The sequence below is a fragment of the Neolamprologus multifasciatus genome, chromosome 8 (genome assembly GCF_963576455.1).
Source record: "Neolamprologus multifasciatus chromosome 8, fNeoMul1.2, whole genome shotgun sequence".
Lineage (NCBI taxonomy): Eukaryota > Metazoa > Chordata > Actinopteri > Cichliformes > Cichlidae > Neolamprologus > Neolamprologus multifasciatus.
The window spans coordinates 13,029,812-13,053,311 of record NC_140446.1 but is presented as its reverse complement, the minus strand read 5'-3'; the positions used below and the strand labels follow the sequence as shown (position 1 = coordinate 13,053,311).

At 38.7% G+C, this 23,500-nt stretch overlaps 2 protein-coding genes across 3 annotated transcripts in view; one reads left to right on the top strand and one right to left on the bottom strand.

Annotated features, from left to right (window-relative positions):
* Window positions 1-16: 16 nt before the first annotated feature.
* Window positions 17-2,689, top strand: LOC146512631 (large ribosomal subunit protein eL19). 2 transcript variants are annotated; one of them, XM_085170632.1, is made up of 6 exons: window positions 17-40; window positions 1,454-1,560; window positions 1,650-1,772; window positions 1,973-2,093; window positions 2,177-2,287; window positions 2,377-2,689. In XM_085170632.1, the coding sequence occupies exons 2-6, from the start codon at window positions 1,455-1,457 to the stop codon at window positions 2,501-2,503; spliced, it is 588 nt and encodes a 195-aa protein (XP_085026758.1). In that variant the 5' UTR covers window positions 17-40; window position 1,454; the 3' UTR covers window positions 2,504-2,689. The 2 variants fall into 2 exon arrangements, with proteins under 2 accessions (XP_085026758.1, XP_085026756.1); XM_085170630.1 differs by lacking the exon at window positions 17-40 and adding an exon at window positions 400-480.
* A 13,255-nt stretch (window positions 2,690-15,944) lies between these two features.
* Window positions 15,945-23,500, bottom strand: part of LOC146512630 (SH3 and cysteine-rich domain-containing protein 2-like) — a 40,235-nt gene continuing 32,679 nt past the window's right edge. The window contains exons 7-11 of the mRNA XM_085170584.1: window positions 22,163-22,218; window positions 21,921-22,009; window positions 19,558-19,609; window positions 18,141-18,278; window positions 15,945-17,903 (exon numbers count right to left, since the gene is read on the bottom strand). Of these exons, the coding sequence (XP_085026710.1) occupies window positions 17,805-17,903; window positions 18,141-18,278; window positions 19,558-19,609; window positions 21,921-22,009; window positions 22,163-22,218 (434 nt within the window). The 3' untranslated portion in view covers window positions 15,945-17,804. The remainder of the gene's footprint in view (window positions 17,904-18,140; window positions 18,279-19,557; window positions 19,610-21,920; window positions 22,010-22,162; window positions 22,219-23,500) is intronic.

Here is a 23,500-nt window from a genome sequence, read left to right as displayed (position 1 = left end):
TTGCGTTGCAATTTGACAACATTAAACACTTAATATAAAGGTGCGTTAGTATTTCTGTTTTTTTTTGGTCCATTTTTTTATTTGATGTGGAAATGTGTCATCTTGACAAAGCTTTTTTTTTTTTTTTTTTTTTTTTAAGCTGTTTTTAAAATACAGTCTTTGAAACATTGGGTTAACGCGCCCTCCAGTGGGCGGATTGATACAAGCATTTTATCGGACCGTACCACTGTGCTACATCAATAGGGTTACTGTGACTTATTTTAAGGCGCAGTAAACCAAAGCCAAAAGATTAAGATTATTAATTATATGTTATTAATTATTAGTTAATTATTTAACTATTCTGTCACTTCATAAACATTGGCTGTATTTACATTTCTATATATTACAGCCACAGTTGTCTCACCCATGGCAATGGCTATAATGGTAGTGTCACAAACATTCTATTTCCTTCGTTTCTGTCAAGCTAGCGGCAGCCATGAGGTAAGCTGTATATTTGCAATTTAATTAAGCTTTTCATTTCCAAGCAGAGTGTCGGAAGTGTTAGAGATTTTTTTATTTAAAACAGCGGGGAGAACTGTCTAGATGACTTTGAGTGAATTCGCCCATTTCTACTAGAAAGCGTTTATGGCCTTTGTTGGTAAGCAAACCGTGCTAATATAGACATGTCACAACATGTTAGAAGACAGCCCGTCTATTGAGCCAGGCATCAGCTGTAAAGACTGCAGTGTTTTGACTTTTTTTCAACAAGCTGACGAATGGATTGAGTGAAATAAAACAGATTTAATAATGAAAGTCAATTATCTCGGCAAAGTAGAGGTGTTACTTGTTGTCATGTGTTTTGGTACTTGGGCTACAGTCTCCTTCTCCCAAGTGGAAAACCAACCAGTAAGCAAACAAGTTTACTGCACATCTAAAAGTCAGCAAACGTCATTGACGTTTCAATCTTTACAGCCTTTCATCAAAAAACACTCAAATGGGAGTTCAGTAGCTGATTTGTCCATTTATGTAACAGTTAGTTTATGACACTCGAAAATAATTTAAATGATATATTGGCGTTAGGCGCTCAACTGGTCAAGGTCACACCTTCTTGTATAGGCATAAAAAATTAGGTATGAAGTAAAAATGGCTTATGAACACAATCGAGAGTGCTTTTTAATTGAACAGTGATGGGTAGGCAAAGTTTATTCCATCCTAACAAATAAGATTGTACTACAGAAACGTAGAATGTGACATATTTTTTTCATGTATGTGTAACTGCCAGGGTGAATTAGTAATATAATTATAATTTCTATTACTAAATTATATCCACACTGGACTAAACTAGATTAAACTAAATCAAATGATACACTTCTTGTTGCTGTAATATTGGGGTTTTTGTTTGTTTGTTTGTTTTTAATTTAGTTTAATAAAAACTATTTCCTATAGTACTTATATAATGATTTTGCTCTTCCAGCATGCTCAGGCTCCAGAAGCGCTTGGCCTCCAGTGTCTTGCGCTGTGGTAAAAAGAAAGTGTGGCTGGACCCCAACGAGACCAATGAAATTGCCAACGCAAACTCTCGTGAGTTGTTTCCTTTGTGGATTTATGTAGTAGGCTCTGGGCTCCTTAAATTTACGCTTTTATTTAAATGAATTTTATTTGGGCTACAGGCCAGCAGATACGAAAATTGGTAAAGGATGGACTGATCATCAGAAAACCTGTGACTGTTCATTCCCGTGCACGCTGCCGCAAGAACACACTGGCACGCCGCAAGGGACGTCACACGGGTTATGGTGAGTAGTTAGGTTATCGTTATCTTTCCCCAAATTTGCCTTCACTAATAATGTGGCTAATAATTGCTTATTTGGGAAAAGAAAATCAAGCGGTGTGTAAATGTTAAGGACTGCATATAGAAACTGCAAGTAGTGGTGGTTTCAGTATGAACTTGGAGTAAGATAAGAGTTTTATTTCAGTAATATAATTTTCTTTCCAGGTAAGAGAAAGGGCACGGCCAATGCTCGTATGCCGGAGAAGTTGTCATGGATGCGGCGCATGAGAATTCTGCGACGTCTTCTTCGTCGCTACAGGGAGTCCAAAAAAATTGACAGGCACATGTAAGAGTGAATGTACTCACTGATCATGAATAAGGTTTTATGTCAGTTTCATTGATAGATGAGTAATGTTTTGTGTCCTCCAGGTACCACAGTCTCTACCTAAGAGCCAAGGGTAATGTCTTCAAAAACAAACGCATCCTGATGGAGCACATCCACAAATTAAAGGCTGACAAGGCTCGCAAGAAGCTCCTGGCGTACGTCTCCACTTCTTCTTTTCCTGTATTATTTCACTCCAAGCGCAGCAACATTTATACACTGAAATTAATTTGTTTCTGTCCTGCAGTGACCAGGCCGAGGCCCGGCGCACAAAGACAAGAGAAGCCCGCAAACGCAGAGAAGAGCGTCTCCAGGCCAAGAAAGAAGAGATCATCAAGAACTTATCAAAGGAGGAGGAAACTACAAAAAAGTGAATCTAAAATGTATTAAAATCTTGTTAGGATCAGCTTTTGGTTGTGAATAAATGTGGATAAGAGAAAATATCATCAGTAATGTTCTTGCCTTGATATTAAAAATGATTTGACATGAAAAGAATACTTTGGAAAACATTTCATTTTGATTATGATTTATATATACCTGAATAAACAGAGGTGAGAGAAGGCCTTTTCTTCTTTTAACATGGCCACAGATATTGTAATATGGCTATGAAAAGACAGCAAACTATACTTCTGAGGTAATGTTCTGAGCACTACAACAGGTGGCAGCAGAGTGCCAAATACATCTATGCGTATGTCTACTCATTTTAGCCAGAGGAAATTAAACTAGAAAGAGAACTGTTTGGTAAAAATAGTTATTTTCAATCAGCAACTTGATCATGCAGCGCAGTATTCCTGACTGGTATTATTAAAAATGGTAGATAAGCAACTTAGTAACAACAAACATAAAGATCTTTCACTTTTTCCACATACAGCTTACAGTTCAATTTGTGTTCATTCAGCAAAAGCACTGCAAGCATTTGTGCATTCTTAGGAAGGTAGAAGTAGCAACAATTTAGCCTCTGTTGAATTACATATTTTATAAGGCAACTCCTGAAACATCTATAAATATAATAACTTCCTTGCTGAGGCAAACGTTCTCAAGTCATATTCATTTGATTTTTTTTTTTTTTTTAAGAATTTCCCAGAAGCAAAGAAAATACATTTTTAAAGTAAGGAACGTGATGTAAAACAACCTATAAGAACACAAATAAACAAAAATAAACAAGTAATCAAAATGAAACAAACGGATGTACCATCTAGGTAATATTCGTCCTTAGAGTATGGGCATCTGAAGTTTGGGTTGGATGCCATGCAGACTCGGCTGATCGGAGGAGTGTTACGTAACAGGAAGCCCTCACCATACTGGATTTTTCTGAAGATGGCCTGTAAGGAATGTGTTTTCATTAACTGGCTGTAATTCTATAACAAAGTCTATTAATTTTGTAAAGCAACTTGTGCACGTCATGCATTATTAAATGCTCAATTTTCTGCTCCGTAAAAGCTTCTTATTTTGAATTATTTTTCCTGCTTTGTTTTTCCTGAAAGCAGGCACCAATGTAGCAGAAGCTCAGACAACCACCGTTAGCCCCATTAAACCTGTGCTACTGACACTCCAGACATCCACTTATTTCTTGCTTGAGCCTTGAAGGATTTCATTTTTCATGCATGCAGAAGAAGGTGTGACTGAAGTGTGCAGATGCATCCAGTGGTAACTGGGACAGACAGGCTGCTGCTGTGCTGTGCAAGTGTGTGTGCATGAGAGAAAGGGGAGTTTTTACTATCCAAAGCACATTCAGCATTTCAGATCATTGTAAATACAGCAATCTGGAAAACAAGAAATAATCCCTGTACACTTTATTGGAGTGTAAACTCGTCACTTAAAGTTTTCTGCCACCTCCTCCTTATTCTTAAGCTGCTATGTCTGTGACTGACAGTCATGCATAAACAATGGGACACTCAAGCTTTTGAAGCTGGCAGTGAAGAGCCCTCACATCTACAGTCTGGGTTTCAAAGGCCTTGAGTAGCTGGAATAAAGGTTTATACAGCATAATTCACTTGCTTACCTTGATATCCTGATTTAATTTTCTCACAAAGCAGCGTTATGCACAACACTTTCGCTTAAAATGCACTTCAGCTGTATGCGGTCATTACCAAATTGCTCTGCACAGTCAAAACGATCTTTATAAATAAACGGGAGCTCTGCAGGAATATGTCGCAGGGATTACTGAAGGAGAAAACAGCCTTTGTACAGCGAGGCCATTTTGCAGCTCCGTTAATGTATTTCTTCATTACCAGGAGGCACTCCTATTTCCTGAAGCGTGAGCCTTAATGGGATTAGATAAGGAGAGGAATATGAGCTGAAACCAAGCAGCACTCTTTATTACAGTTGGCCTTCAACCCAGGCAAAACAAATGGAGCACACTCAAGAGTTCAGGAGGGCTTTCATAACAAATGAAGTGAGGAGATGAAAGTGATTAAAGTAAGATTATTTTTAAATATAAAAACAGTTATGTAACGACTAAACAAATTACTTTGCTTTCGCCTGTTTGATTACCCTCTTTCCACCGTCTGTAGGACTGGTTCTCTTCTTTGTTGCGTACTAAACTGTCGGTCAGCCTCTGTATCACAGAGACAATGACTGTTAGTCCACACATTAACACTGTCACATATAAAATGTTCGAGTCATCGTCCTCTGTCAATCTTTTTAATCCTTTTCAACATTATTTTTTATTTTCTCTTCCCACATGTTCAGTGGACTCTATTACCTAATCACTCTGGCTTATAGACTGACAGAGACACAAAGCACGAGGGAAGAATTCAGGAACTCTAATTCTCTCATTCTCGTTTGCTGACTGATAGGAAGGATTACTGTTACAGTGCTCACTGATATAGATCAATCAGACAGGCAGTCGCTCTGATCTTATACAGATACGCCTCAGGCCTGTCTTCTTAACACCAGAGGTTGCTCTTTTATGCTTTCACACTGCCGCACACTCATTTAGTGACATCCAGACAAAGCTCAATATCAAAATGTACTAGGAATCAAAGAAATTGCAATATAATATGATGAGAGTGATTGCGCTGATGATCCACTGGGATCCTGTGTGTGCAAATTAGCAGTACTACTAGAAAGCAGTCAAATGCTGCTCCTGAAAAGAGCAGGTTGAAAAGTTTGCCTTTAATTTTTTGGTGTGTGCCAGCCGGCATCATCACAAGTGTTCTGTTGTTTCGTTTACACCAGATATATGACAGCTCATGTCTCCTCTAAATTATTTCTGTGTGAAGACTCAAATCCATGACCGCTCTAATCAAACACTTCCAAATGTGTTAGGCGCAATCAGACCAAGGGCAGACCTGCAAACAACGGAGAGATCATGATTCATTTTCTTCATTTTTCAGAAACAGGAACGCCAGCATGCTTACCTTTAAAAACAGAGGCTGTATTTAATTTGTGTGCAAGAAAACTTTTACTAAAACTTTTATGTAATTTTACTGCTCTGGCATCTGACTCACCTTGAACACTGTAGTTGTTTTAACCTGAGAATGTCCTCTATTTGCCTTCTAACTAATCTATTGGTTTTCTTGCTCTGTGAACCAAAGTGTGGGATTACATACGGAGACTGGGTTCTTAGGTGTCCAGTTAGAGGTCAGGGTACATCATATCAAGCAGACTGTAGGCTGCAGTCTGTAATTTGATAAGAAATTAGATTCAAATATGAGAGAGAAATCTCAGTGGTGTTAACTGACACCACTGCTTTTGTGACAAAACCATTAGCTGCCCTTTTCTTAGTTCTTTGTGCCACACTTACACTCTTCTTCTCTGTTTTTATTCCTTGTATGTTTCTTATCTTGTGGAAAACCTGGATTAAAGTCAAATGCTAGTCTACAAGAAAAACATATACATTATATTATACACTCACCGGCCACGTTTTTAGGTACAGCTGTTCAAATGCTTGTTGATGCAAATATCTAATCAGCTCATCTTTTTGAAGCACAACCTGCTGAAGTTCAAACCAAGGATCAGGATGTTATTTCAGAAACTGCTATTCTGCTGGGATTTCCCCCAAATAACCATATCTAGGGTTTACAGTGAATGGTCCAAGAATGAGAAAATATCCAGTGAGCTGCACTTCTTTGGGGAGAAAAGCCTTGTTGAGGAGAATTAAGGCTAGACTGCATCAAACTGATAGGAAGGTGACAGTAACTTAAATAAGCAGTGATTATAACAAAGAGATGCAGAAGTGCATCTATGACTTTGAAGCTGATGGGCTACAGCAGCAGAGGATTGCACCGGTTGTCACTCTTGTTAGCTAAGAACAGGAATCTGAGGCTACAAGATCGGACAGCAGAAGAATGGAAAAATGTTTCCTGTTCTACGTGAAAGCATGGCTCCATCCTGCCTTATATCAACAGGTCAGGCTACTGTTGGTATAATGGTGCGAGGGATATTTTCTTATTGCTATCATGTCAACACGAACCAAAGTCTCTAAGGAATGTTTGTAGTATCTTGCTGAATCTATTCCTTGGAGATTTAAGGCAATTCTGATGACAAAAATGGGTCCAACCTTACACTAGCATAACAAAGTATACCTAATAAAGTGGTCACTGAGTGTATGCTTGCATGTCATTCCCCTGCAGCTCCCCACTAGCCCTTAGGAATCAGTCTCTTCTTAGGACTCAATCAGGCACAAATATAATTGTCAATTATAATCTGGAAAAAAAACATGGACAGGTTAAGTAACAACAGAGCTTAATAGCAAAACTGAGGAAAATGAATCTGAGCTGCAGTAAACTAAAAGCTTCATTTGATGATAAATGAGTCAGATAAAGTCATTTATCAATAACTGATTAAAATTCAAAATGGAACTGTTTTCTGCTGAGTGTTCAGATGATTCATCTTCTCACATTTGGCAAGAAATCTGTGCAATTTAATGAATTCGGTGTTTAGTTAAAAACACAAAACTGTTAACAGGGATTTGTTGCTGCCCTAAACCCATTTAGCAATATGTACCTGGAGCCCCCAGAGGAGATACAGTATCTACAGAAGAAACATATGTTACGTGTTACGCTTTAGAAATAAACGCAATTAAGGATGGGAAGAAAAGAAGTCTTTGAAGTGGGAACTGGTTAAAATCATGAGGTGAACAACAGGCCAGCGACAACACTGGCTCAGATGAGCGAATAAGGTTTGCTGCAGAAAAGGTCAAATGATGAGATTCACACACAAAAAAACCTTAAAGCATCAAAATCATTTTTGAGCAAATTTTTCCAAGTATAAAAATCATTTGTGTTCATGAGCTGTAGGGCCAGATGGACTCATTAGAAAAAGAAGAAGAAAAAACATAAGAACGCAAAGCAAGCTGACTCAGAAAACACCAGCCGGGGAACATTAGTAAAGTAAATTTTATAAATCTGAATGCTGGAGAAAATCGGTTTCAGTCATTAGAGAACATGTCAACTCATGGAAGTGAGCACAGCTTAGTCATTCATTTGAAAGTGATGACTGCCGTTCAGGAAAGAGTTTGTTTGGAAGTGATGACTGATGAAAGTCAGAGAGTTCTGAGTCTTTTATGGTTTGAATCTAGTTAGCTTTTCCCCCGGCATTCCTGCTTTGCCCTCTCACTCTATCCTTATTTGTCATTCCTGTCCTCTTGTTTCTTAGAAGCTTTCCAAACACATACCAGGTAAGGCTAGCCCTATCTCCAGCTCTTTCCCCGTATAGCTGATTCTTCAGCCTGCTGAATAGCTTCTCCTTTTTCGTCTTTCTGTTTGTCATAACAGAGTTTTTGACTTGGATAAGGAGAGGGGAAAAGCTGCAACAGATAGCAAGCAAAGCATCATTAACAAACCAGAGCAGTCCCACTTATCCTCTCATCCCTGCTCTGTGATGCTACACACCCCAAAGTCTGTGACACACATTAAACTGAATGGAATAAATTTTTCTATCCTATTTGTAGCAGGACCGAACATTTTACAGCATCTTTTGTGGGAATAGCAATAAACTGAGGGTTTGACTGTAATAAGCCTGTTGTAACGTAAACAATAGATGTTTCTGTGACGTTTGTCTGGGTCTATATTTTCAGATGAAAGTATAGACCCAGACAAACGTTACAGAATGCCATATATATATATATATATATATATATATATATATAGGCACAGGAAAGCGCTGAGGCGGAGTAGATAAAAAATTTATATTTTCAGATGCACAAATGCACTGTGAGTGAGAGCATGGAGAGAGAAAGCACAAAGAAAACTCGTCCTGTGGATTTCAAATCCTTTTCTCAGCGACTTAATGGATTTTGAAGTATGCTTTTAAGATTTCAGAGCATGCTGGATTAGGAAAACATTTAAAGGCAGAGAGGGCTGAGGTTAGGACTTGAGGTATAAAGAGGACCTGTGGCAACGCACTCATGTTTGGCTGAGAGAAACATTACAGCTGTCCAGCTGAGATGACAAGACTGCAGGAAACATCTTAGATTAAAAGGCTCTTAAGTCGTAGTGCTGCAAGCAAAGCACAGCAACTGGTTAAACCCAAACTCTGACATGTTTTATCACATAAAAGATTCATATGCCTTGGAAACCTTTAATAGCTACGAACAGCATATAAAATTACAGAGCAACAGTTAATTAATCAAAAACTAAATAAATAAATACATAAAAGAAACAGTTTCTACTCTAATCCAGCCCTTGAAACCCACAACAGACAGCTTAGGCAAAAACTGTAAATCAACAATGTCAGTGCTTCACTTTGTGATATAACATAAATTTAGTAGTAGCAAAATATAGACACAGTGAAGAGGAAGAAGTAGCACCTGGTAACCTAATACGTCTCTCAACTCTTGACTCCAGTTTAGAGAATTCAAGCAATGTAATCAAATTACATTCATTGTAAAAATTTTAAAAAAAAAAGTGTGTGTGTGTGTGGGGGGGGGGGGGGGGGGGTGCGGGTTACACCCTGTCTGCATGACTTTTTCAGTCTTTGGCCTTTCAGTCTTCAGTCTTTTGGCCCACTTTTTGTTACAACATTCCTTCAAGTCATTGAGGTTTGCTGGTGTTCATTTATGGATTTCTGCTGTAGGTTTGATGCTGTGACTGGGATGATTGTCCTGTTGCATGACCCAATTTTGACCAAACTTTAGTTGTCAGACAGATGCTCTGACATCTGACTCTAGGATATACAGAGGAATTCATGTTCAATTCAGTGACTGTCAGGTGCCCAGGTCTTATGGCTCCAGAACAAACCCAAATCATGACCCCTCCACCAACGTGCTTCACAGTTGGTGAAGGTGTTTGTGCTGATACGCTGCATTTGGTTTACTCCAAACATGCTTCTATGCATTATGGACAAAAATCTCCACTTTTGGAGAAAGTACTTAGCTTTTCATATACTGTTTCAGCCTTTTGGCTCACAATTTGTTAAATAAATAAATGTAATATGTCATGTCTTGTTGTTTATTGGTAGCTCTATTTACTTAATTTTACTTAATTTTAAGATTATTTTATTTATTATATTTTAAGACACGGTGGTGAAAACTTGAAATTCAACAGAGGGTTTCCTTTATTTTTTTTTTACCATGTCTTTATGACTGTTTGAATAAATAGTGTAAAATTAAATTAAAATTAAGTTTTTAGTGGTGGATGGAAGTTTGCTGCATAAACACAAAAATCCCACTTTAACACAAGTCAGTCTTCAGAAAAAGGGTTGTTGGCTTTACAGAACCATCTCCAAACATTTTTTTTATTTTGTTCTCTAAAAGGTTCGATCTCTGTCAGTTCACAGTCAGACAGACTGAAATGCAGAAATTCATTGATTCTCCACAGAAGTGGTTAACCAACAAAGAACACGCTAAGAGTGAGCGGTATAACAGTCTGGGATGTCACAAAGGAACACATAGAAACACCTGAATTTCTTTCTCACATTGGTTAATGTTCATGTTTATGAGTTCACAATCACAGGAACACTAATCAACAACGGTGTTTGTGCAGGACTGTAAGGAGAAAGAACGCCGCTTCCTGTCCAAGTCGTTGTTGAGACCAAAAGAGATGCTTTCAGCATTTACTGCATCTGAGCTGTCATAATTACAGGAACAATTTATTTTAAATTATATCAAGAAATTAAAAAACAAATTTCCATGATTTTAAAAGTAGGCCATGTTTCTACTAATAACAAAAAAAATTATGCAAAGCAGAATAAAATCAATGTTTTGAAATATTTTCCCAAATAAATGAATGAAAGTACAATTTTTTTGTCTCTCTGGTTTAACTGGTTTCTCTTTGTCTATCTATGTTAAAATCTAGTTTTGTTTTAGGTCATACAGTGAGGGGAAATAATGATTTGATTCCCTCATGAATTTGTGAGTCTCTATTTTTTTTATGGTAGTTTCCCTTTAATGGACTATTAAATATTTATTTCACTCAATGGCACACAATTCAATTTATAACTTTTATGAAATGTGTTTTTTTTGGATTTGTAGTTGATTTTCTGTATCTATTAAAATGTAAGTGACTAAACAAATTTGGCAGGAGATCAAATAATTATTTCCTCCAATGTAGTTGTGCAGAAATATGTATTTAAAAAGGTTTTTATTTCAAGGCACCACTCTGTTGGTTTAAATGTCAAACTTTCTCAATTTAATGAATAGCCTGCCTTTTTAGATTTGGGATAAATATGATTACACTGAGACACTTTTTGCTTTTTGATAGTTATGTTATACGGCAGAATGTCAATGGTTAAATAAATGCAGAATTTTGTAACTGGATAGAAATAAGTAACTGGGAAAACAGGACACTTAAGTGACAAAAAGTGTGTTTACACAGTGATTATGGAGATGGAAACTCAATTTTAAATGAATGAGTAACTAATGCAGAGCTGCTGCTGTAGTGTTGCAATATAACCTTTTTGATCAAAAGAAATTGATAAATAAAAACACTGTCCTTCCAATCCATGTCCTCATGCCCTGCTTGACCTCCCAAGATTTTCCTTTTCTATACAAGTCATGAAGCCATCAGTCATATCAAAGCCTGAAGGCTAAACACAGAGAGGTAAGAGAGGGAGAGAAAAAAGAGATTGTCATCACTGATTAAAGAGTGCATTGGGTGAAGTGCTGTGGAGTTTAATCCTCTTACACCATGCAGCTGTGGAGTGACAGTGTGGAGCAAGAGCCTGAGAGCAGGTGTGGAGGTGGGGTGGATCTGCAAGAGTGGAACACAGTGTTGTGTTTTCATTTGGTGTCATGGGCTTAATTCAGAGAAACATCTGTCATAGGCAAAGAAACAGCCATCTGGAATACAAACCGGCATCCGGCGTAGATATTTACCCCAGCTCACAGGACTGGGGGAGATAGGTAACCACACCTACAACCAGAAAATATTTTTTCAATAGTAAATTCTTTTAGTTTAAACAGCTTATGCATTCCTTATTATCATTACATTTAAACGATGTAACTATAAATATAATCATTCATGTAGTCTGGCTGTGAGGGGCTGGTAGGCGGTCATTTCGGGATTATATGCCGTGGACCATTATGGAAACTGTTCACAGTGCGCTGGTTTAATGCTTAATCAATTCCTCATACATAAAACTTGCTTGATCTCCTTTTTATTATGTACAAGAATAACGAGTAAATCACCCAGGGCCTCCCTGAAATAGTTCGTCAATAGAGGCAAAGGGGCATATGTGATTCCTTAAATCTACCATTCCCAGTGTAGCGTGCTTCAAAGACAGCTTTCATGTGTCATCCCCCAGGCCTACGTTGTCTGTCCTGTTCAACCTCTGAGATCTACTCCGAGACTTTCCACTAGACTTAAAGCCCTTGAACTCATTGTGCCATCTTTTACCTCAGGACTTTGCCATGTGATGCTCATTCCTGTCACTAAAAGTGTGTTTGTGCAAGCAGCATCCCGAAAAAGCGGAGGTAGCCTCAGTGCCAGGAGATGAGACCATGCATTAAACATGCAGCCTCCGTGTATCTCCTCCATTTTTAATGGTGCAGTTGGCTGTGGGTCTGAATGTAAACACGATTTTAACAATGGGGTGTTGACTGCATATGACAGACAGGAGGAGAGAAACATAACACACACGACAGACATGCTGTTATTACATTTTTAATGATTTGTAAGACTGCTGTACATATTTTTATTTTGTGTACTTCTTTGAGAACAAGAAGTTTTATGATAAAGGATGAGATGAGATTTAAGCACATGCTTAAACCAAGGATAGTTCTCCTTTTATTTAAAATTGTTATATTCTGCAGCTTATTTTGTTATTCACATAACTACAAGCACACTGCTTTTAATGGCAAGCTATCAGAAAACATAAAGATCACCAACTTTGCAGATGTTTAAATGGAAATTTCTCAGAACTTGGTGCACACTGTATTCCTAGCAAAGCCAAATACGAGAGATGCCATCACTTGTAACCACAGTGCATTAGTGAGTATAAATAGTGATCAAATTATAACGTAAGCCACTGTTTGTGAAGGCGTTTCACACACTAATTTAAAGGTTCATACAGTAAGCTAACTCTTTTTGCTGTCTGTAAACTGCTAAAAAGGTTTATGTGAAGGAGGTTCCAATGTCTTCCTAGTCTACATCCTAGTCTAAAGCTGATAACAGTCAAAAACAGGCTACTCCTACTAGTTGCAAACATACATGTAGCGTTTGCTCAGTGGATACTAAACTCTGTGCAGTTATATGAAACATTAAGTACACCTTTACTGCTTCCATAGGAATTAAGAGGGTAACAGCCAGACCCTCCTAATCAAATGTATATGATTAACCGATCATCAGCAAGTGTCTTGCATCCTCTAAAAAAGAATTCCCAACAAATTCATCCCAAGGTCAAAGAGCACAATGCTCAGAAAAAAAAGAGCTACACCTCAGTCTCTACAGGCCTGAGTTAGCCTGTTAAATATTAAAGTTCAAGACAGAATTAGAAGAAGACAGAAAAAGTATAGCTTATTTAGAACTGCTGTCAGGAGTAAGCCTCTTCTCTCTGAAAAACATGGAAGCATAGATCAAGTTTGCAAAGCTGCATCTTAACAAACAGCAATACCTCAGGAACAACATCCTTTGGACAGACGAGACCAAAGTGGAGATTTCTGGCCAATATCAACTGTCAAGTACGGTGGTGGAGGGGTGATGATTTGGGTTTGTTTTCTAGCCACATGACCTGGGCACTTTCCGATCACTGGATTTCCTCTGTATACCAAAGTATTTACAGAATCAAATGCAAAGCCATGTGCTGGACAACTGAAGCAAATTGGGTCACGCAACGGGACAATGATCCTAAGCAAACAAGCAAATCTACAGCAGAACCAAGGCAGTGCAATGGCCGAGTCAAAGTCCAGACATTAACCCAACTGAAATGCTGCGGTGCTGTGCATGAACACATCTCCATACATCTCAATGAACTGCAGCAATGCTGCAAAGACGAGCGGGCCAAAATTCCTCTACAGCAAAGTGAGAGACTGATGAAGTCATACAGAAAATAACTACTTTACATTATTGCTGCTAAAGGTGGTTCTACAAGCTACTAAATCATGGTTCATGGGGTGTACTTACTTTTTCACAGTTCTGTACATAGAGCTTTCCAGAAACTTTGTTTTTTAAGGGAATATAGGTGTGAGCACTTTGGCCACTTTGTTTCTGCGCTGCGCTGCCAGTGATGCTCAGCACTTGATCCCCAGTTCAAGAAACCACTTTGTGTAATTTTTACATAATATATCTGCACCATTTGAGCTGACTGGCTGAACTACATCCACAAGGTGGGATGTTAAAATGTGTAATTCATAAACTGAAGTGTTAATTTCATGGTGCAAACCTTCCACAGATTCATATGTTAATATCCTCGCCTGTAGACTTAGTGGAAGTGAGGGATTGGAGATTATTTTTATTTTGTGTATTTGATGCAGGGGTTTGTAAGGTGTCAGCAAGCGCCAGAAAGCTTTATTTTCCACTGACAGTGCATTCCTTTTCTCCTGCCTGCCTTTATTATCAATTGCTATTTTGAGCTTGGATTTTCTTCTAAAATTGGCATTAGTGTTATATTCCTTCTTCCTGTCAACGCCCCGTGTGCTGTGTTCATCGCCCCTGCTGTGCATCTGCCCAGCTGCTGCTGCTCATTTTTTAAAGATGCATAGAAGTAAGTGTGAAATCTACAGGATGAGACATGATTGTATAACCTATCACACATTTAATGAGCCATTTCATATCATTTTCTGGGGCTAGGAGCAGCCTCTTTTATGTACATGGTGTAGAATTATGGCCGCCCAAACTGAACACTTCAGCATTGATGTTGATGGATGTTGCGTGAAAGCAGAGTGAAAATGATTTGTTAAGGAAGACACGGCCACTAAGCTGTTTGTTGTTGCTGCTTGAGCCACACAAAGAGAATTTAAAAAAAGGCTTCAACTTCCTCAGCTCATTATAATGAAAAAGAGAGAGCAGAGCGGTACAGTAAGCGGAGAGCAGTGTCGGAGCACCACAGTCAGCAATTTTTATGAAATGTATGTGCGGCTTGATGTACTGCCAGTTGCACACTTTTCAGTCTCCTTCTCTGCAGAGATGAAAATCACATTTGATCCAGTTTGATAACAGAACTGGGTCATGGTTTGAGAAATGTTCCTGGCTCTACAGCAGGGACACACGCACAACCGTAACACATTCATAGACACACAACACTCTATGCCTGCTTAGTATATAGTTGGCCAGCAGCCCCTCCGTCACCAATTAATTTCATTGGGAGTTAATCACATCATTCATGGTCTTTAAGAACAAGCAGTCGTCACTTTAAATCAAAGCTCTCAATGTACTTCAGTGATGTGGCCATGAATGGAGACATTCTATTTGGGTGAATGGTATCAATTTTATGTGCAAGATTACTCAGTAAATATAAAGTTATAGCGAATACTTTCAGCTTTAAATAAATGCTTTATATTAAACAGCAGCATATACATTTTTTCCTCTCTTTTTTAGTCATATTGTCTTTGTAGATGGCTTGAGTGAAATATCTCAGCAAGTACTTGTGGTCACCAGAGCATGTAAGCTAATCTAATGACTGTTAGGTTGCTTTTTCTAAGTAACACTCTTATATTTTATAGGAGTGTTACTTAGAAAAAGGGATTTACTCCTGCCTTCTTCTCCTAATAGCAGCCGTAGCAGCTTCGTCAGGCAAAACTGTCCAGTTCTTGAATTTTTTACAAAATTTCTTCAAAGTTGGCAGCATTCCCACTGGCTTTAGCTTTGTAGAAATTAGCTAATGTAGCATGCTAAGGCTATCCATTATAAACACAAGCTTGTTAGCATTTTCTTAAAATCGTTGCTCAAGGCCTCACAGAGCTGCTAGCAAAGACAATTACAGTTTACTATAAACCTTTAGCTAATATTCATTCGATTAGTTATAAATTATTGAACAACACAGTCAGATGAGCTACACTTACATTCCAGAAATTCAAGACAAGGAAGAGGACCAGTCCAACACGCCTGTGATGTTGATGCCTCTTTGCAACAGCGCTGAATCAATTTTTCATGTGCAGTCCATGCTACTTCTTCAGGAAATGACCCAAATCCTTCCTAAAGCACTAGCCCTCTTGTAAAAGTGAACATTTATGAGTTAAAAAAACAGCTAGATTTAATCTTTATGTCAACATAAGGGTCCCTGATATTTTGTGATAAATATAAGTGCACTGAGAAGACTCAAAATTTTGGTTTGGTTTTTAAAAGCACTAAATTAAAGCAGCAATTTTCTGCCTTTAGTGATAAAACCAAAGAGTTGCAGAGAAATAGGTTATACTTCCAAATCTTTACTCTCCACAACTATTGCTGACTTCAAACTGAAAGCACAAAATTGGATAACAAAGACAAAAAGACAGCATTTTAGAGTTCATTTAACTTTATTGAGAGCTGTGAAGATCACAGAGCAGCTAGCCATGCAGAGAACTAGCCTGGTAGTGCGCATTTAGATTTGAGATTCACCTGGTAATACTGATCCTGAGCCAATTTTGGTTCTAGTCAGTGAGGATAATGTTTAAGAGTAGCATGGTACAGACTAATTCAAGATGTAAAAGCAAGTCCAAATTCAAATCCTTGCAAAAGCACACCGACACACGTGTGGATACACTGGAAATAAGCAGAGTATAAAATAAGGTGAGTGACTAGAACTGTTGTGCATAGTATCTGAAAAGACTTGTGCTGACAGGGGTAGTTGTTAATTGAGCAACGAGATGCATACATAGGTAAGTAAGACAATAAATAGTAATTTCCTGTAAGTTGTAACTGTGAAATTAATGCCCTTAGTTGGGTCCTGGATAGCTGCAAACCTCTTAACCAGAGTGCTATTCAGAGCCGCTATATACAATATTTTTAAGGCTATTTACAAATACTGTCATAATTGTATTTACAGTTATTGCCACAACAAAGGCAGTCCATGACTGCCTTATTTTTTTCAAATGACAGAGCAATAAACCAAGTGTCGTGAGGTGATTTAGTCTTTTTCCTAACCCTGGTCTCTCTTTAATACTTATCACTTATGTGTGCTGGGAGAAACTTGGCATTGATTTAAAATAACATAAACTTTTGAGTGTCTGAGAGACTGAAAGTTGGAAGAGTTTAATAAATCATCCTGGATTATTTCTTTGCTCTGCTCTGTCCAGGAGGAAAAGCAAGCACATCAAAAAGTCCTAACATTGACACCATCCTCATGCTGAAGTACACAACTAGATATGGCCGCGAATATTACAGGACATTACATACAGATAGACAAGGCTTGGTGTTTATATGATGAAGAAAGCAGATTCTAGTGGATGGTTTTTAACGCTACACTGAACAGAGTGAATTATGAAATCTGTGTGTGTAAAGAAAGTGCGACTGAAGGGCACACTGACAAAGAAACTCCCCGAGGTGCACGCAAAGCATTTGTCACATCAGAGCTGTGAAGAGCACAAGTCTACGATATTCCAATCACCGGAGAGCAGTCTGAAATGTAAAAACCTCGGCATCTGTGTGTGTCATTAATAAAAGATGTAGCCGAGAAGACTTACTTTTATATATTATGTAATACCTGAATCTTTTTCTACTCGGAGCAGGAGTGACACATATCCATATCATCAATTCATATCATGATGTAAAATGTGCTCATATAGAGCTGCAGTGCAGACATCCAAATATGGTTTAAATTCTCAGCTAAATCTATCAAATCCAGGCGGTTTAACAGGGTTTCAAACAAACAGCCAGACAGTGTGTTTGCACAACGCATCACAATAAACAGCTACAGACTTTCACAATGTCTCGTTTCCTCTATAAAAACAATGACATTAAGACAGTTTGCTTACAATGTCTCTTTAGGCTTGGACAAGCCTCGACATCATAATTAAAAAGTCCTCTCTTCTTTCTCAAAAACAGATGGCCAATGGAGATGGCTATTGAGGTAGCCAGGCTTCCTGCACACTTATCCTCTTCCACATAATGCTACATTTCATTTGTGAGGGTATAAAAAAAGGAAAGCTGTGCTACAAGAAAAGTAGCTCTAAATAATTGCAAGGAAGCCCCTGCATCCTTTAGGTCTTAAACTGCGGTAAAAAGCAAAGTTGTGAGTTATCTTCCACTCACACTGCTTTCACTGCCACATTTTTGAGATGGAGGCGGGTGGTTGGTGGTCAGTGAGGTGTTGGCTAAACACTCCTGAGTATTCCTCCATCACTGTAACAAAATGAGGGTCAAGGCGAAAGCAGCACCGTCATATTTCTAGCAGACACTTCACAGGAACCAGGCCCCTCTTCTTCCCGCTGCTCAGCCGGAGGAAGCCGTCAATCTCCTCGTTCTTCCCGATACAGATCTGCAGAGGGAGAGTCAGACGGTGAGGAAAGGCAAGAAGAGAGGACAATGGAGCAGGTGGAAGGGCAAGTGAAATAAAAAAAATAAATATATGTGAGTTTCTGGACTGAGGCAAAAAAAAAACCCCAGTCATAACATGCAGTCCTCGGTAATCTCAGCAGCTTTTTGCATTCCTTTGCATAGATTTTGAAAAGGCTTTCAGCGTGCAAGAGAAACTGTGTGTATTTTACAGTCTCACCTGGGACTCTTTCACAGTCATCTGGCCTTTGTCTCGGTTGCCGTGGAAACCAGTAGTGACCTTCCACACCCTCTCACCAGGGCGGATACGCTGCACAAAGTTGGCCGGAAAAAATCCCACCTTGTTTCTGCTTTTCCCCTGGCAAACACACCCAACCAAGGACACACACATACACAAACATTTAGCCCGTTAGTCTAAACAGAGAGGAAAAAAAGGTCTGCACTGGTTGTAGTATAAAAATAGATCTCACTCACTGGGTTTTCACTCAACTTTGCTCACTCGCTTAAGGTAAATTATTTCATATCATGTCCGCTTATGTTCCAACATGAGTATGTTACTCAGAGGCAGCTTCCTCTGCAGCCCTCAAATAACCATCACATTTGTACCACAATAAGAGAAATGAATTAGAATGAACCGTCACAATTAGCAAGAAATCTGGAATTAAAAAGAGATTTCTGAGTTTTTGTTCCCTAATTAGCAACACAGCCACTAGACCAAAAAGCATTTTTGTATTTGTGAAGCCCTAATCCCCTGCTATTCTCTTCAGAGACTCTGGCACACAAGCATACAAAACCCAGGAATGCTGGAGTTGCACAACTCAGAATTTACCCATTTTGCTGGCTTGGCTGAGTCCTTGCTTAAACTGAAAGCATATATAAAAGGGAAACAGCAGATTTCTGCAGAGTGTAAGTATCTCTTTTGGAAGGTGGTTTGTATGTTTTTTTGTTATTTTTGTTGAAATAACAGTAGCACTGTTTGTGCATTTGTAGCTGAAGTCACTAGACTGTCCTGAATCAGTTTAAACACATTCTGAATGAAGAATTGTACTGTGTTTAAATCAAGTAACAAATATTGTTTTCTGAAGTAATTTGGTTTGTACTCTTTAAGAAGGAAAATAGAAAAATACAACAAAAATATTTATTTACAGTCAATTTTAAATGAGCCCCTTGATGATCTTTTCATTCATTTAATTGAGGCTTCTTTGTTAACTAAAATTAGCTGCAGAAAAATAGTTCCTTTGCTGCCACCCTGTCGGGTAAGACAAGCTTTTACTTTTCCCTGATGTTTTGTTATGTGAAGACTCGTCTGTCCTTCTGCTGGTCAAGGTTAAAACGCCTGCTGTCTCATTAAAACATAGATAGCAATCTGTCCTCTTCCTCTTCATGTTAACTAGCTCTGCTAACAGTCATACCTGCCTTACTTCAGGGCTCAACTATCAACTCTGTTACTGTGACCAAACAGCCCTGGATGGAAAGGACGTTCAGATGTCGAGCTGAGGGTCCTGGATAAGTAAATATGTTATTTACAAAAGCACTGGCTCAGTTAAAAAGAAAGAAAATGTAATGCTTCCGAATGACTTAGTGAATAGATAACACTTCGGTGCATTTAAATATCAAGTCTGTTTTATAAAGCCTACCTTCCACCAGTCTTCATTGGAATCATCTGTCACTTGAATTCTGTCACCAGGCCTGCAGAGAAAATAGAATATAGACCAGAGTGCAGTGAGCTGAGTATCCTTTGAAGAGGATTTTTACCACTTTAAAAGCAATAGTGTCAGGTTTGATGTTCCCTTGTAATTTTATTCTATTTTTACCAAAAAAAAAAAAAAAAGACTAAACAGTTGGCAGTGTTAGATATACATCCACCCATCAATCCATTTGCTTCCGCTTATCCTTTTTAGGGTCGCGGGGGGTGCTGGAGCCTATCCCAGCTGTCATAGGGCGAGAGGTGGGGTACACCCTGGACAGGTCGCCAGTCTGTCGCAGGGCTAACACACAGAGGCATACAGTGAAAACTAACTCGACGCATATTTGCACCTATAGACAACAGGAAATACAAGATACAATACTTCTGCTGTCTATCAACCCTTATTACAAAGTAAGAACTGTGGAGGTGGTATTTTTACATTGATGTAAACCATTTAGAGTTTTTCAAATGTCATTTAAAATACTAATAATGGCAGTAAGTATACAGCAGCAGAATAACACTGACCATTTTCAGGCTAGTGTGTGTGTTAAGGGGTTTGCCTGAACTGGAACACTTTTGATCAACCATTTGTGTCTTGGTGGGTTTTTTTTAATGTGCTACATAACGAAAATGGACTTCACTATGTATTTGTTCCCTCTTCTATTATGTATAATCCTGTAAATATCACAGCAGCCTGAGACGCTTCTTTCCATTAGTCTGAAGGCAACTGAAATAGCTGGCTTCATGCTGGACTGTGTACTTTGGTCAGTTTTCCATTAAAGTCACAACAGCAATCTTAATAGGCTGACCTAACTTTAATGAGCTGACCTTATTAAGGCCCAACAGTGGCTAAACTTCCTCCGTGTCCTTAGAAAGAATAACCTGGACTGGAAGATGCTGCTGGCCTTCTACTGGCTCCTCAGTGGAGAGTGTGCTCTACTACTGCCTTGGTGTTTGGTACGCAGGGGCCACAAATGAGAACAGGAAGGCTGCGCATAGGGTAATTAACAATGCCCCCCCCCCAAAAAAAAAAAAAAAAAATCATTGACTGCTCTCTGCCACCCCTGGAGGCCATTGCCAGATCCTTCTGTCTCAGAAAACCCAGGGCCATCACAGGTGACCCTGCCCTCCACCTGTTTGACCTGCTGCCCTCTGGTCAGCGCCTCAGGTCAATCAGGTCCCACACCTCCAGACTCACCAACAGCTTCTTCCCCTGGGTCATTCAGACTGTTAAAAAACACTAACCCCCCACACCCCACCCCTGCCCACCCATCTCATTAATCTGAGCCATGGTCTGAGTAACCCTCATCACTCAGGCCGCTCACACACAGACTCTATACTCAGACAGTCCTTTTCACTGCTTCCAAACACTTTGCTCTCCAAAGTGTGCCTTTCTCTTGTTTTGTATATGTATTCTTCTAGTTTGTATATATTTCTTCTGTTTGCCATTTATTCCTGATTTGTTTAAACTCCTGCACAGTTGGCACTAAGCACCCGTAATTTCACCTTACATATACAATAACAATAAAGGGCTATTTTATTCCGAACCAACATTTACTTATCACAAGTGTCTGCACTTGCAATAAAATTACAACAGCACAGTCAGCAGTCTCTGATGTCTAATAAACTGTTGCTATTTTTAAAAAAAAGATTAGAATACTTGTCTATCATATAGTTCTGGTATTCCCAACCTAGTAGAGATATCGGTTTGTCTGAGCTTTTTCTGTGAGTGGCTGATGCAGTACAGTACAAATATAGACATGTGTGCTGAAATCCCAAGAAAAGTGCAGTTAATTAGAGTTTATTCAGATAATATTCATTAATAGAAACACAACCACTTTGTCTATATAAAGCCATAAGAAACATAACATTTAAGTGAAATGTAAGTGAATGCCATAAATGTACCAGACTGATGAATCCAGCAATGTCTGAACACTTATAACATTACTGAGCTTTCTTAGTGGACTGTTGTCCATGTAAAGAAATTCCTGATGTGCTGTCTTCTTGCACAGAATTATCCTCCAGATTACTGTTGGGTGTAATTCTACACTCAGAAGATTCCTGCACCTACTGACATACAAAAACTCCTTTTTTAACACACAGTGCAGCTGTTTGTCCTTCCTGACCTCCCAGCATGCTCTCCCTTTCCATCCGAACCATGCAACCCCCTACAATCATCCTGCTGGGGAAGCAGATGGTGGGTGAATGTCAGTAAAATTTTGTCCAGGTACACACTTTCTCATCTCTCGGAACTGAACAATATTGACAACAAATGACACACAAACAAACAGTAAACAAAGGAATTTTACTAACTGCAGCTCCAAATCGTTCTTCTCCTGAGGCAGAAACTTGTAGAGCGCCACATACGTGTGAATAGAGCGAACCTCCATTCGTTTTGGAGTCTAACAAAACAAAAACCAGATGGAAAATCAAGATTGCTTTTTTGCATGCTTCTCTTGTGGAATCATCAAACATAAAAATATTTTTTGACAGAATGCATTTGTACTAATTAAAAAAAAAGAAGCTGAAATAACAGAGGAATGCTGACTACACACCTTTAGACTGACCCGTTCTTCTGAATCAGCCTTCTCGCTTTCAGGAGGGGTGAGCACTGGAGAGACAGACACAGAAACCAAAGACAGATAATATGCATGAGACAAAGAAAGGTCACATAGAAAAAAAGGAAACAAATCAAGAAAGAGTGGTGGTGTAAGAGAAAGAAAGAACAGACAAGACAGTAAGTGGGAGAGCTCTTGTCACTTTGTGGCAAACAAGTAAGGCAGAAGGGAAGGTCATTCACTATAAAGTGGCAGCAGTACAAACAGAGATGATCTCTTCTCCTGGGACTAAAGTCAAAGAGGAAAAGTTCAGAAGACACACACTACCAACTCTACACTGTACTGTATATTATGTTAATGTGGTCCTTTAACTCTTTGACATTTATTTAGTAATTGTCCTTTACCAGAAACACATCACAATGTATTAGAGCTGAACATTTGTTCTTTAAATACTCAAACTGTGTAACGTATTGTTTCAAAAAGTGTTTTTTATGCATTACACATTTTTTCACTCAGTATTCAGATATTCCATAAAGTTGTTTTAATGACAAATTCTAGATTAATCAATACCTGTACAGTATCACTTTCAGGACCAATGTACTGGTGCATGTTTTTTCTTTTGTCAGTATGTAGTCAGAAAATGTTACATAAAGACCCTACACAAGGAATATTTTGGGGTTTTTTTGTTTGTTTTTGTAAACAATCAGTATGAGTCTGAAGCAACGCAATCTGAAACTAGAGCCCAGCTGTCAGAAGCAAGGAAAAATGTCAAACCTTAAAAAAAAAAAAAAGAAAAAGAGTAAACTACATCTACCAGAAGCTCTAAAGCTCACACATGGACATGCTCTGTCTCATTTGTTTAGTGTTAGCTTGAAATTAAAAATAGCTTTAAAAGAAAAGAAGGTGGGTTATGCAAGGGACTATTTCTTGGCTAAGCACAGTGATGTCCCTGGACTCTGGACCAGTTACCCAACAGTGATGAACAAATACTCAACTAATGTCTATATCTGTCCAGCATGAGAGTTTACCAAGTCTTTTTTTTTTAAAGGGAAATTGTTACTGAATAAGAAACTACTGGTAGCATGAGACAATACCTGCATCCTACAGAGTATGCACAGGTAGTCCAACTCCACTAGGATGGCACATTAATATGCACCATTTTCCAGGAGGTTCACCGTGTCTCCCAGCGCAGTCTCAAGAGCTTGGAAGAGATTCCAGGAGACTGGCAGTTAGGAGAGCTGGACAGGGTGGTAGAAGGTCCTTAACCCATCAGAAAGACCGGTATCTGTTCCTTTGTGCAAAGAGGAACAGCATGATGCCAGAGCTAAAAAAAAT

Excerpts from the sequence above, each read along its gene's own strand:
- LOC146512631 (XM_085170630.1), top strand. Across the intron at positions 2,094-2,176 it reads AAAAAAATTGACAGGCACAT|GTACCACAGTCTCTACCTAA; the intron begins GTAAGAGTGAAT and ends TGTGTCCTCCAG. Across the intron at positions 2,288-2,376 it reads GCTCGCAAGAAGCTCCTGGC|TGACCAGGCCGAGGCCCGGC; the intron begins GTACGTCTCCAC and ends TCTGTCCTGCAG.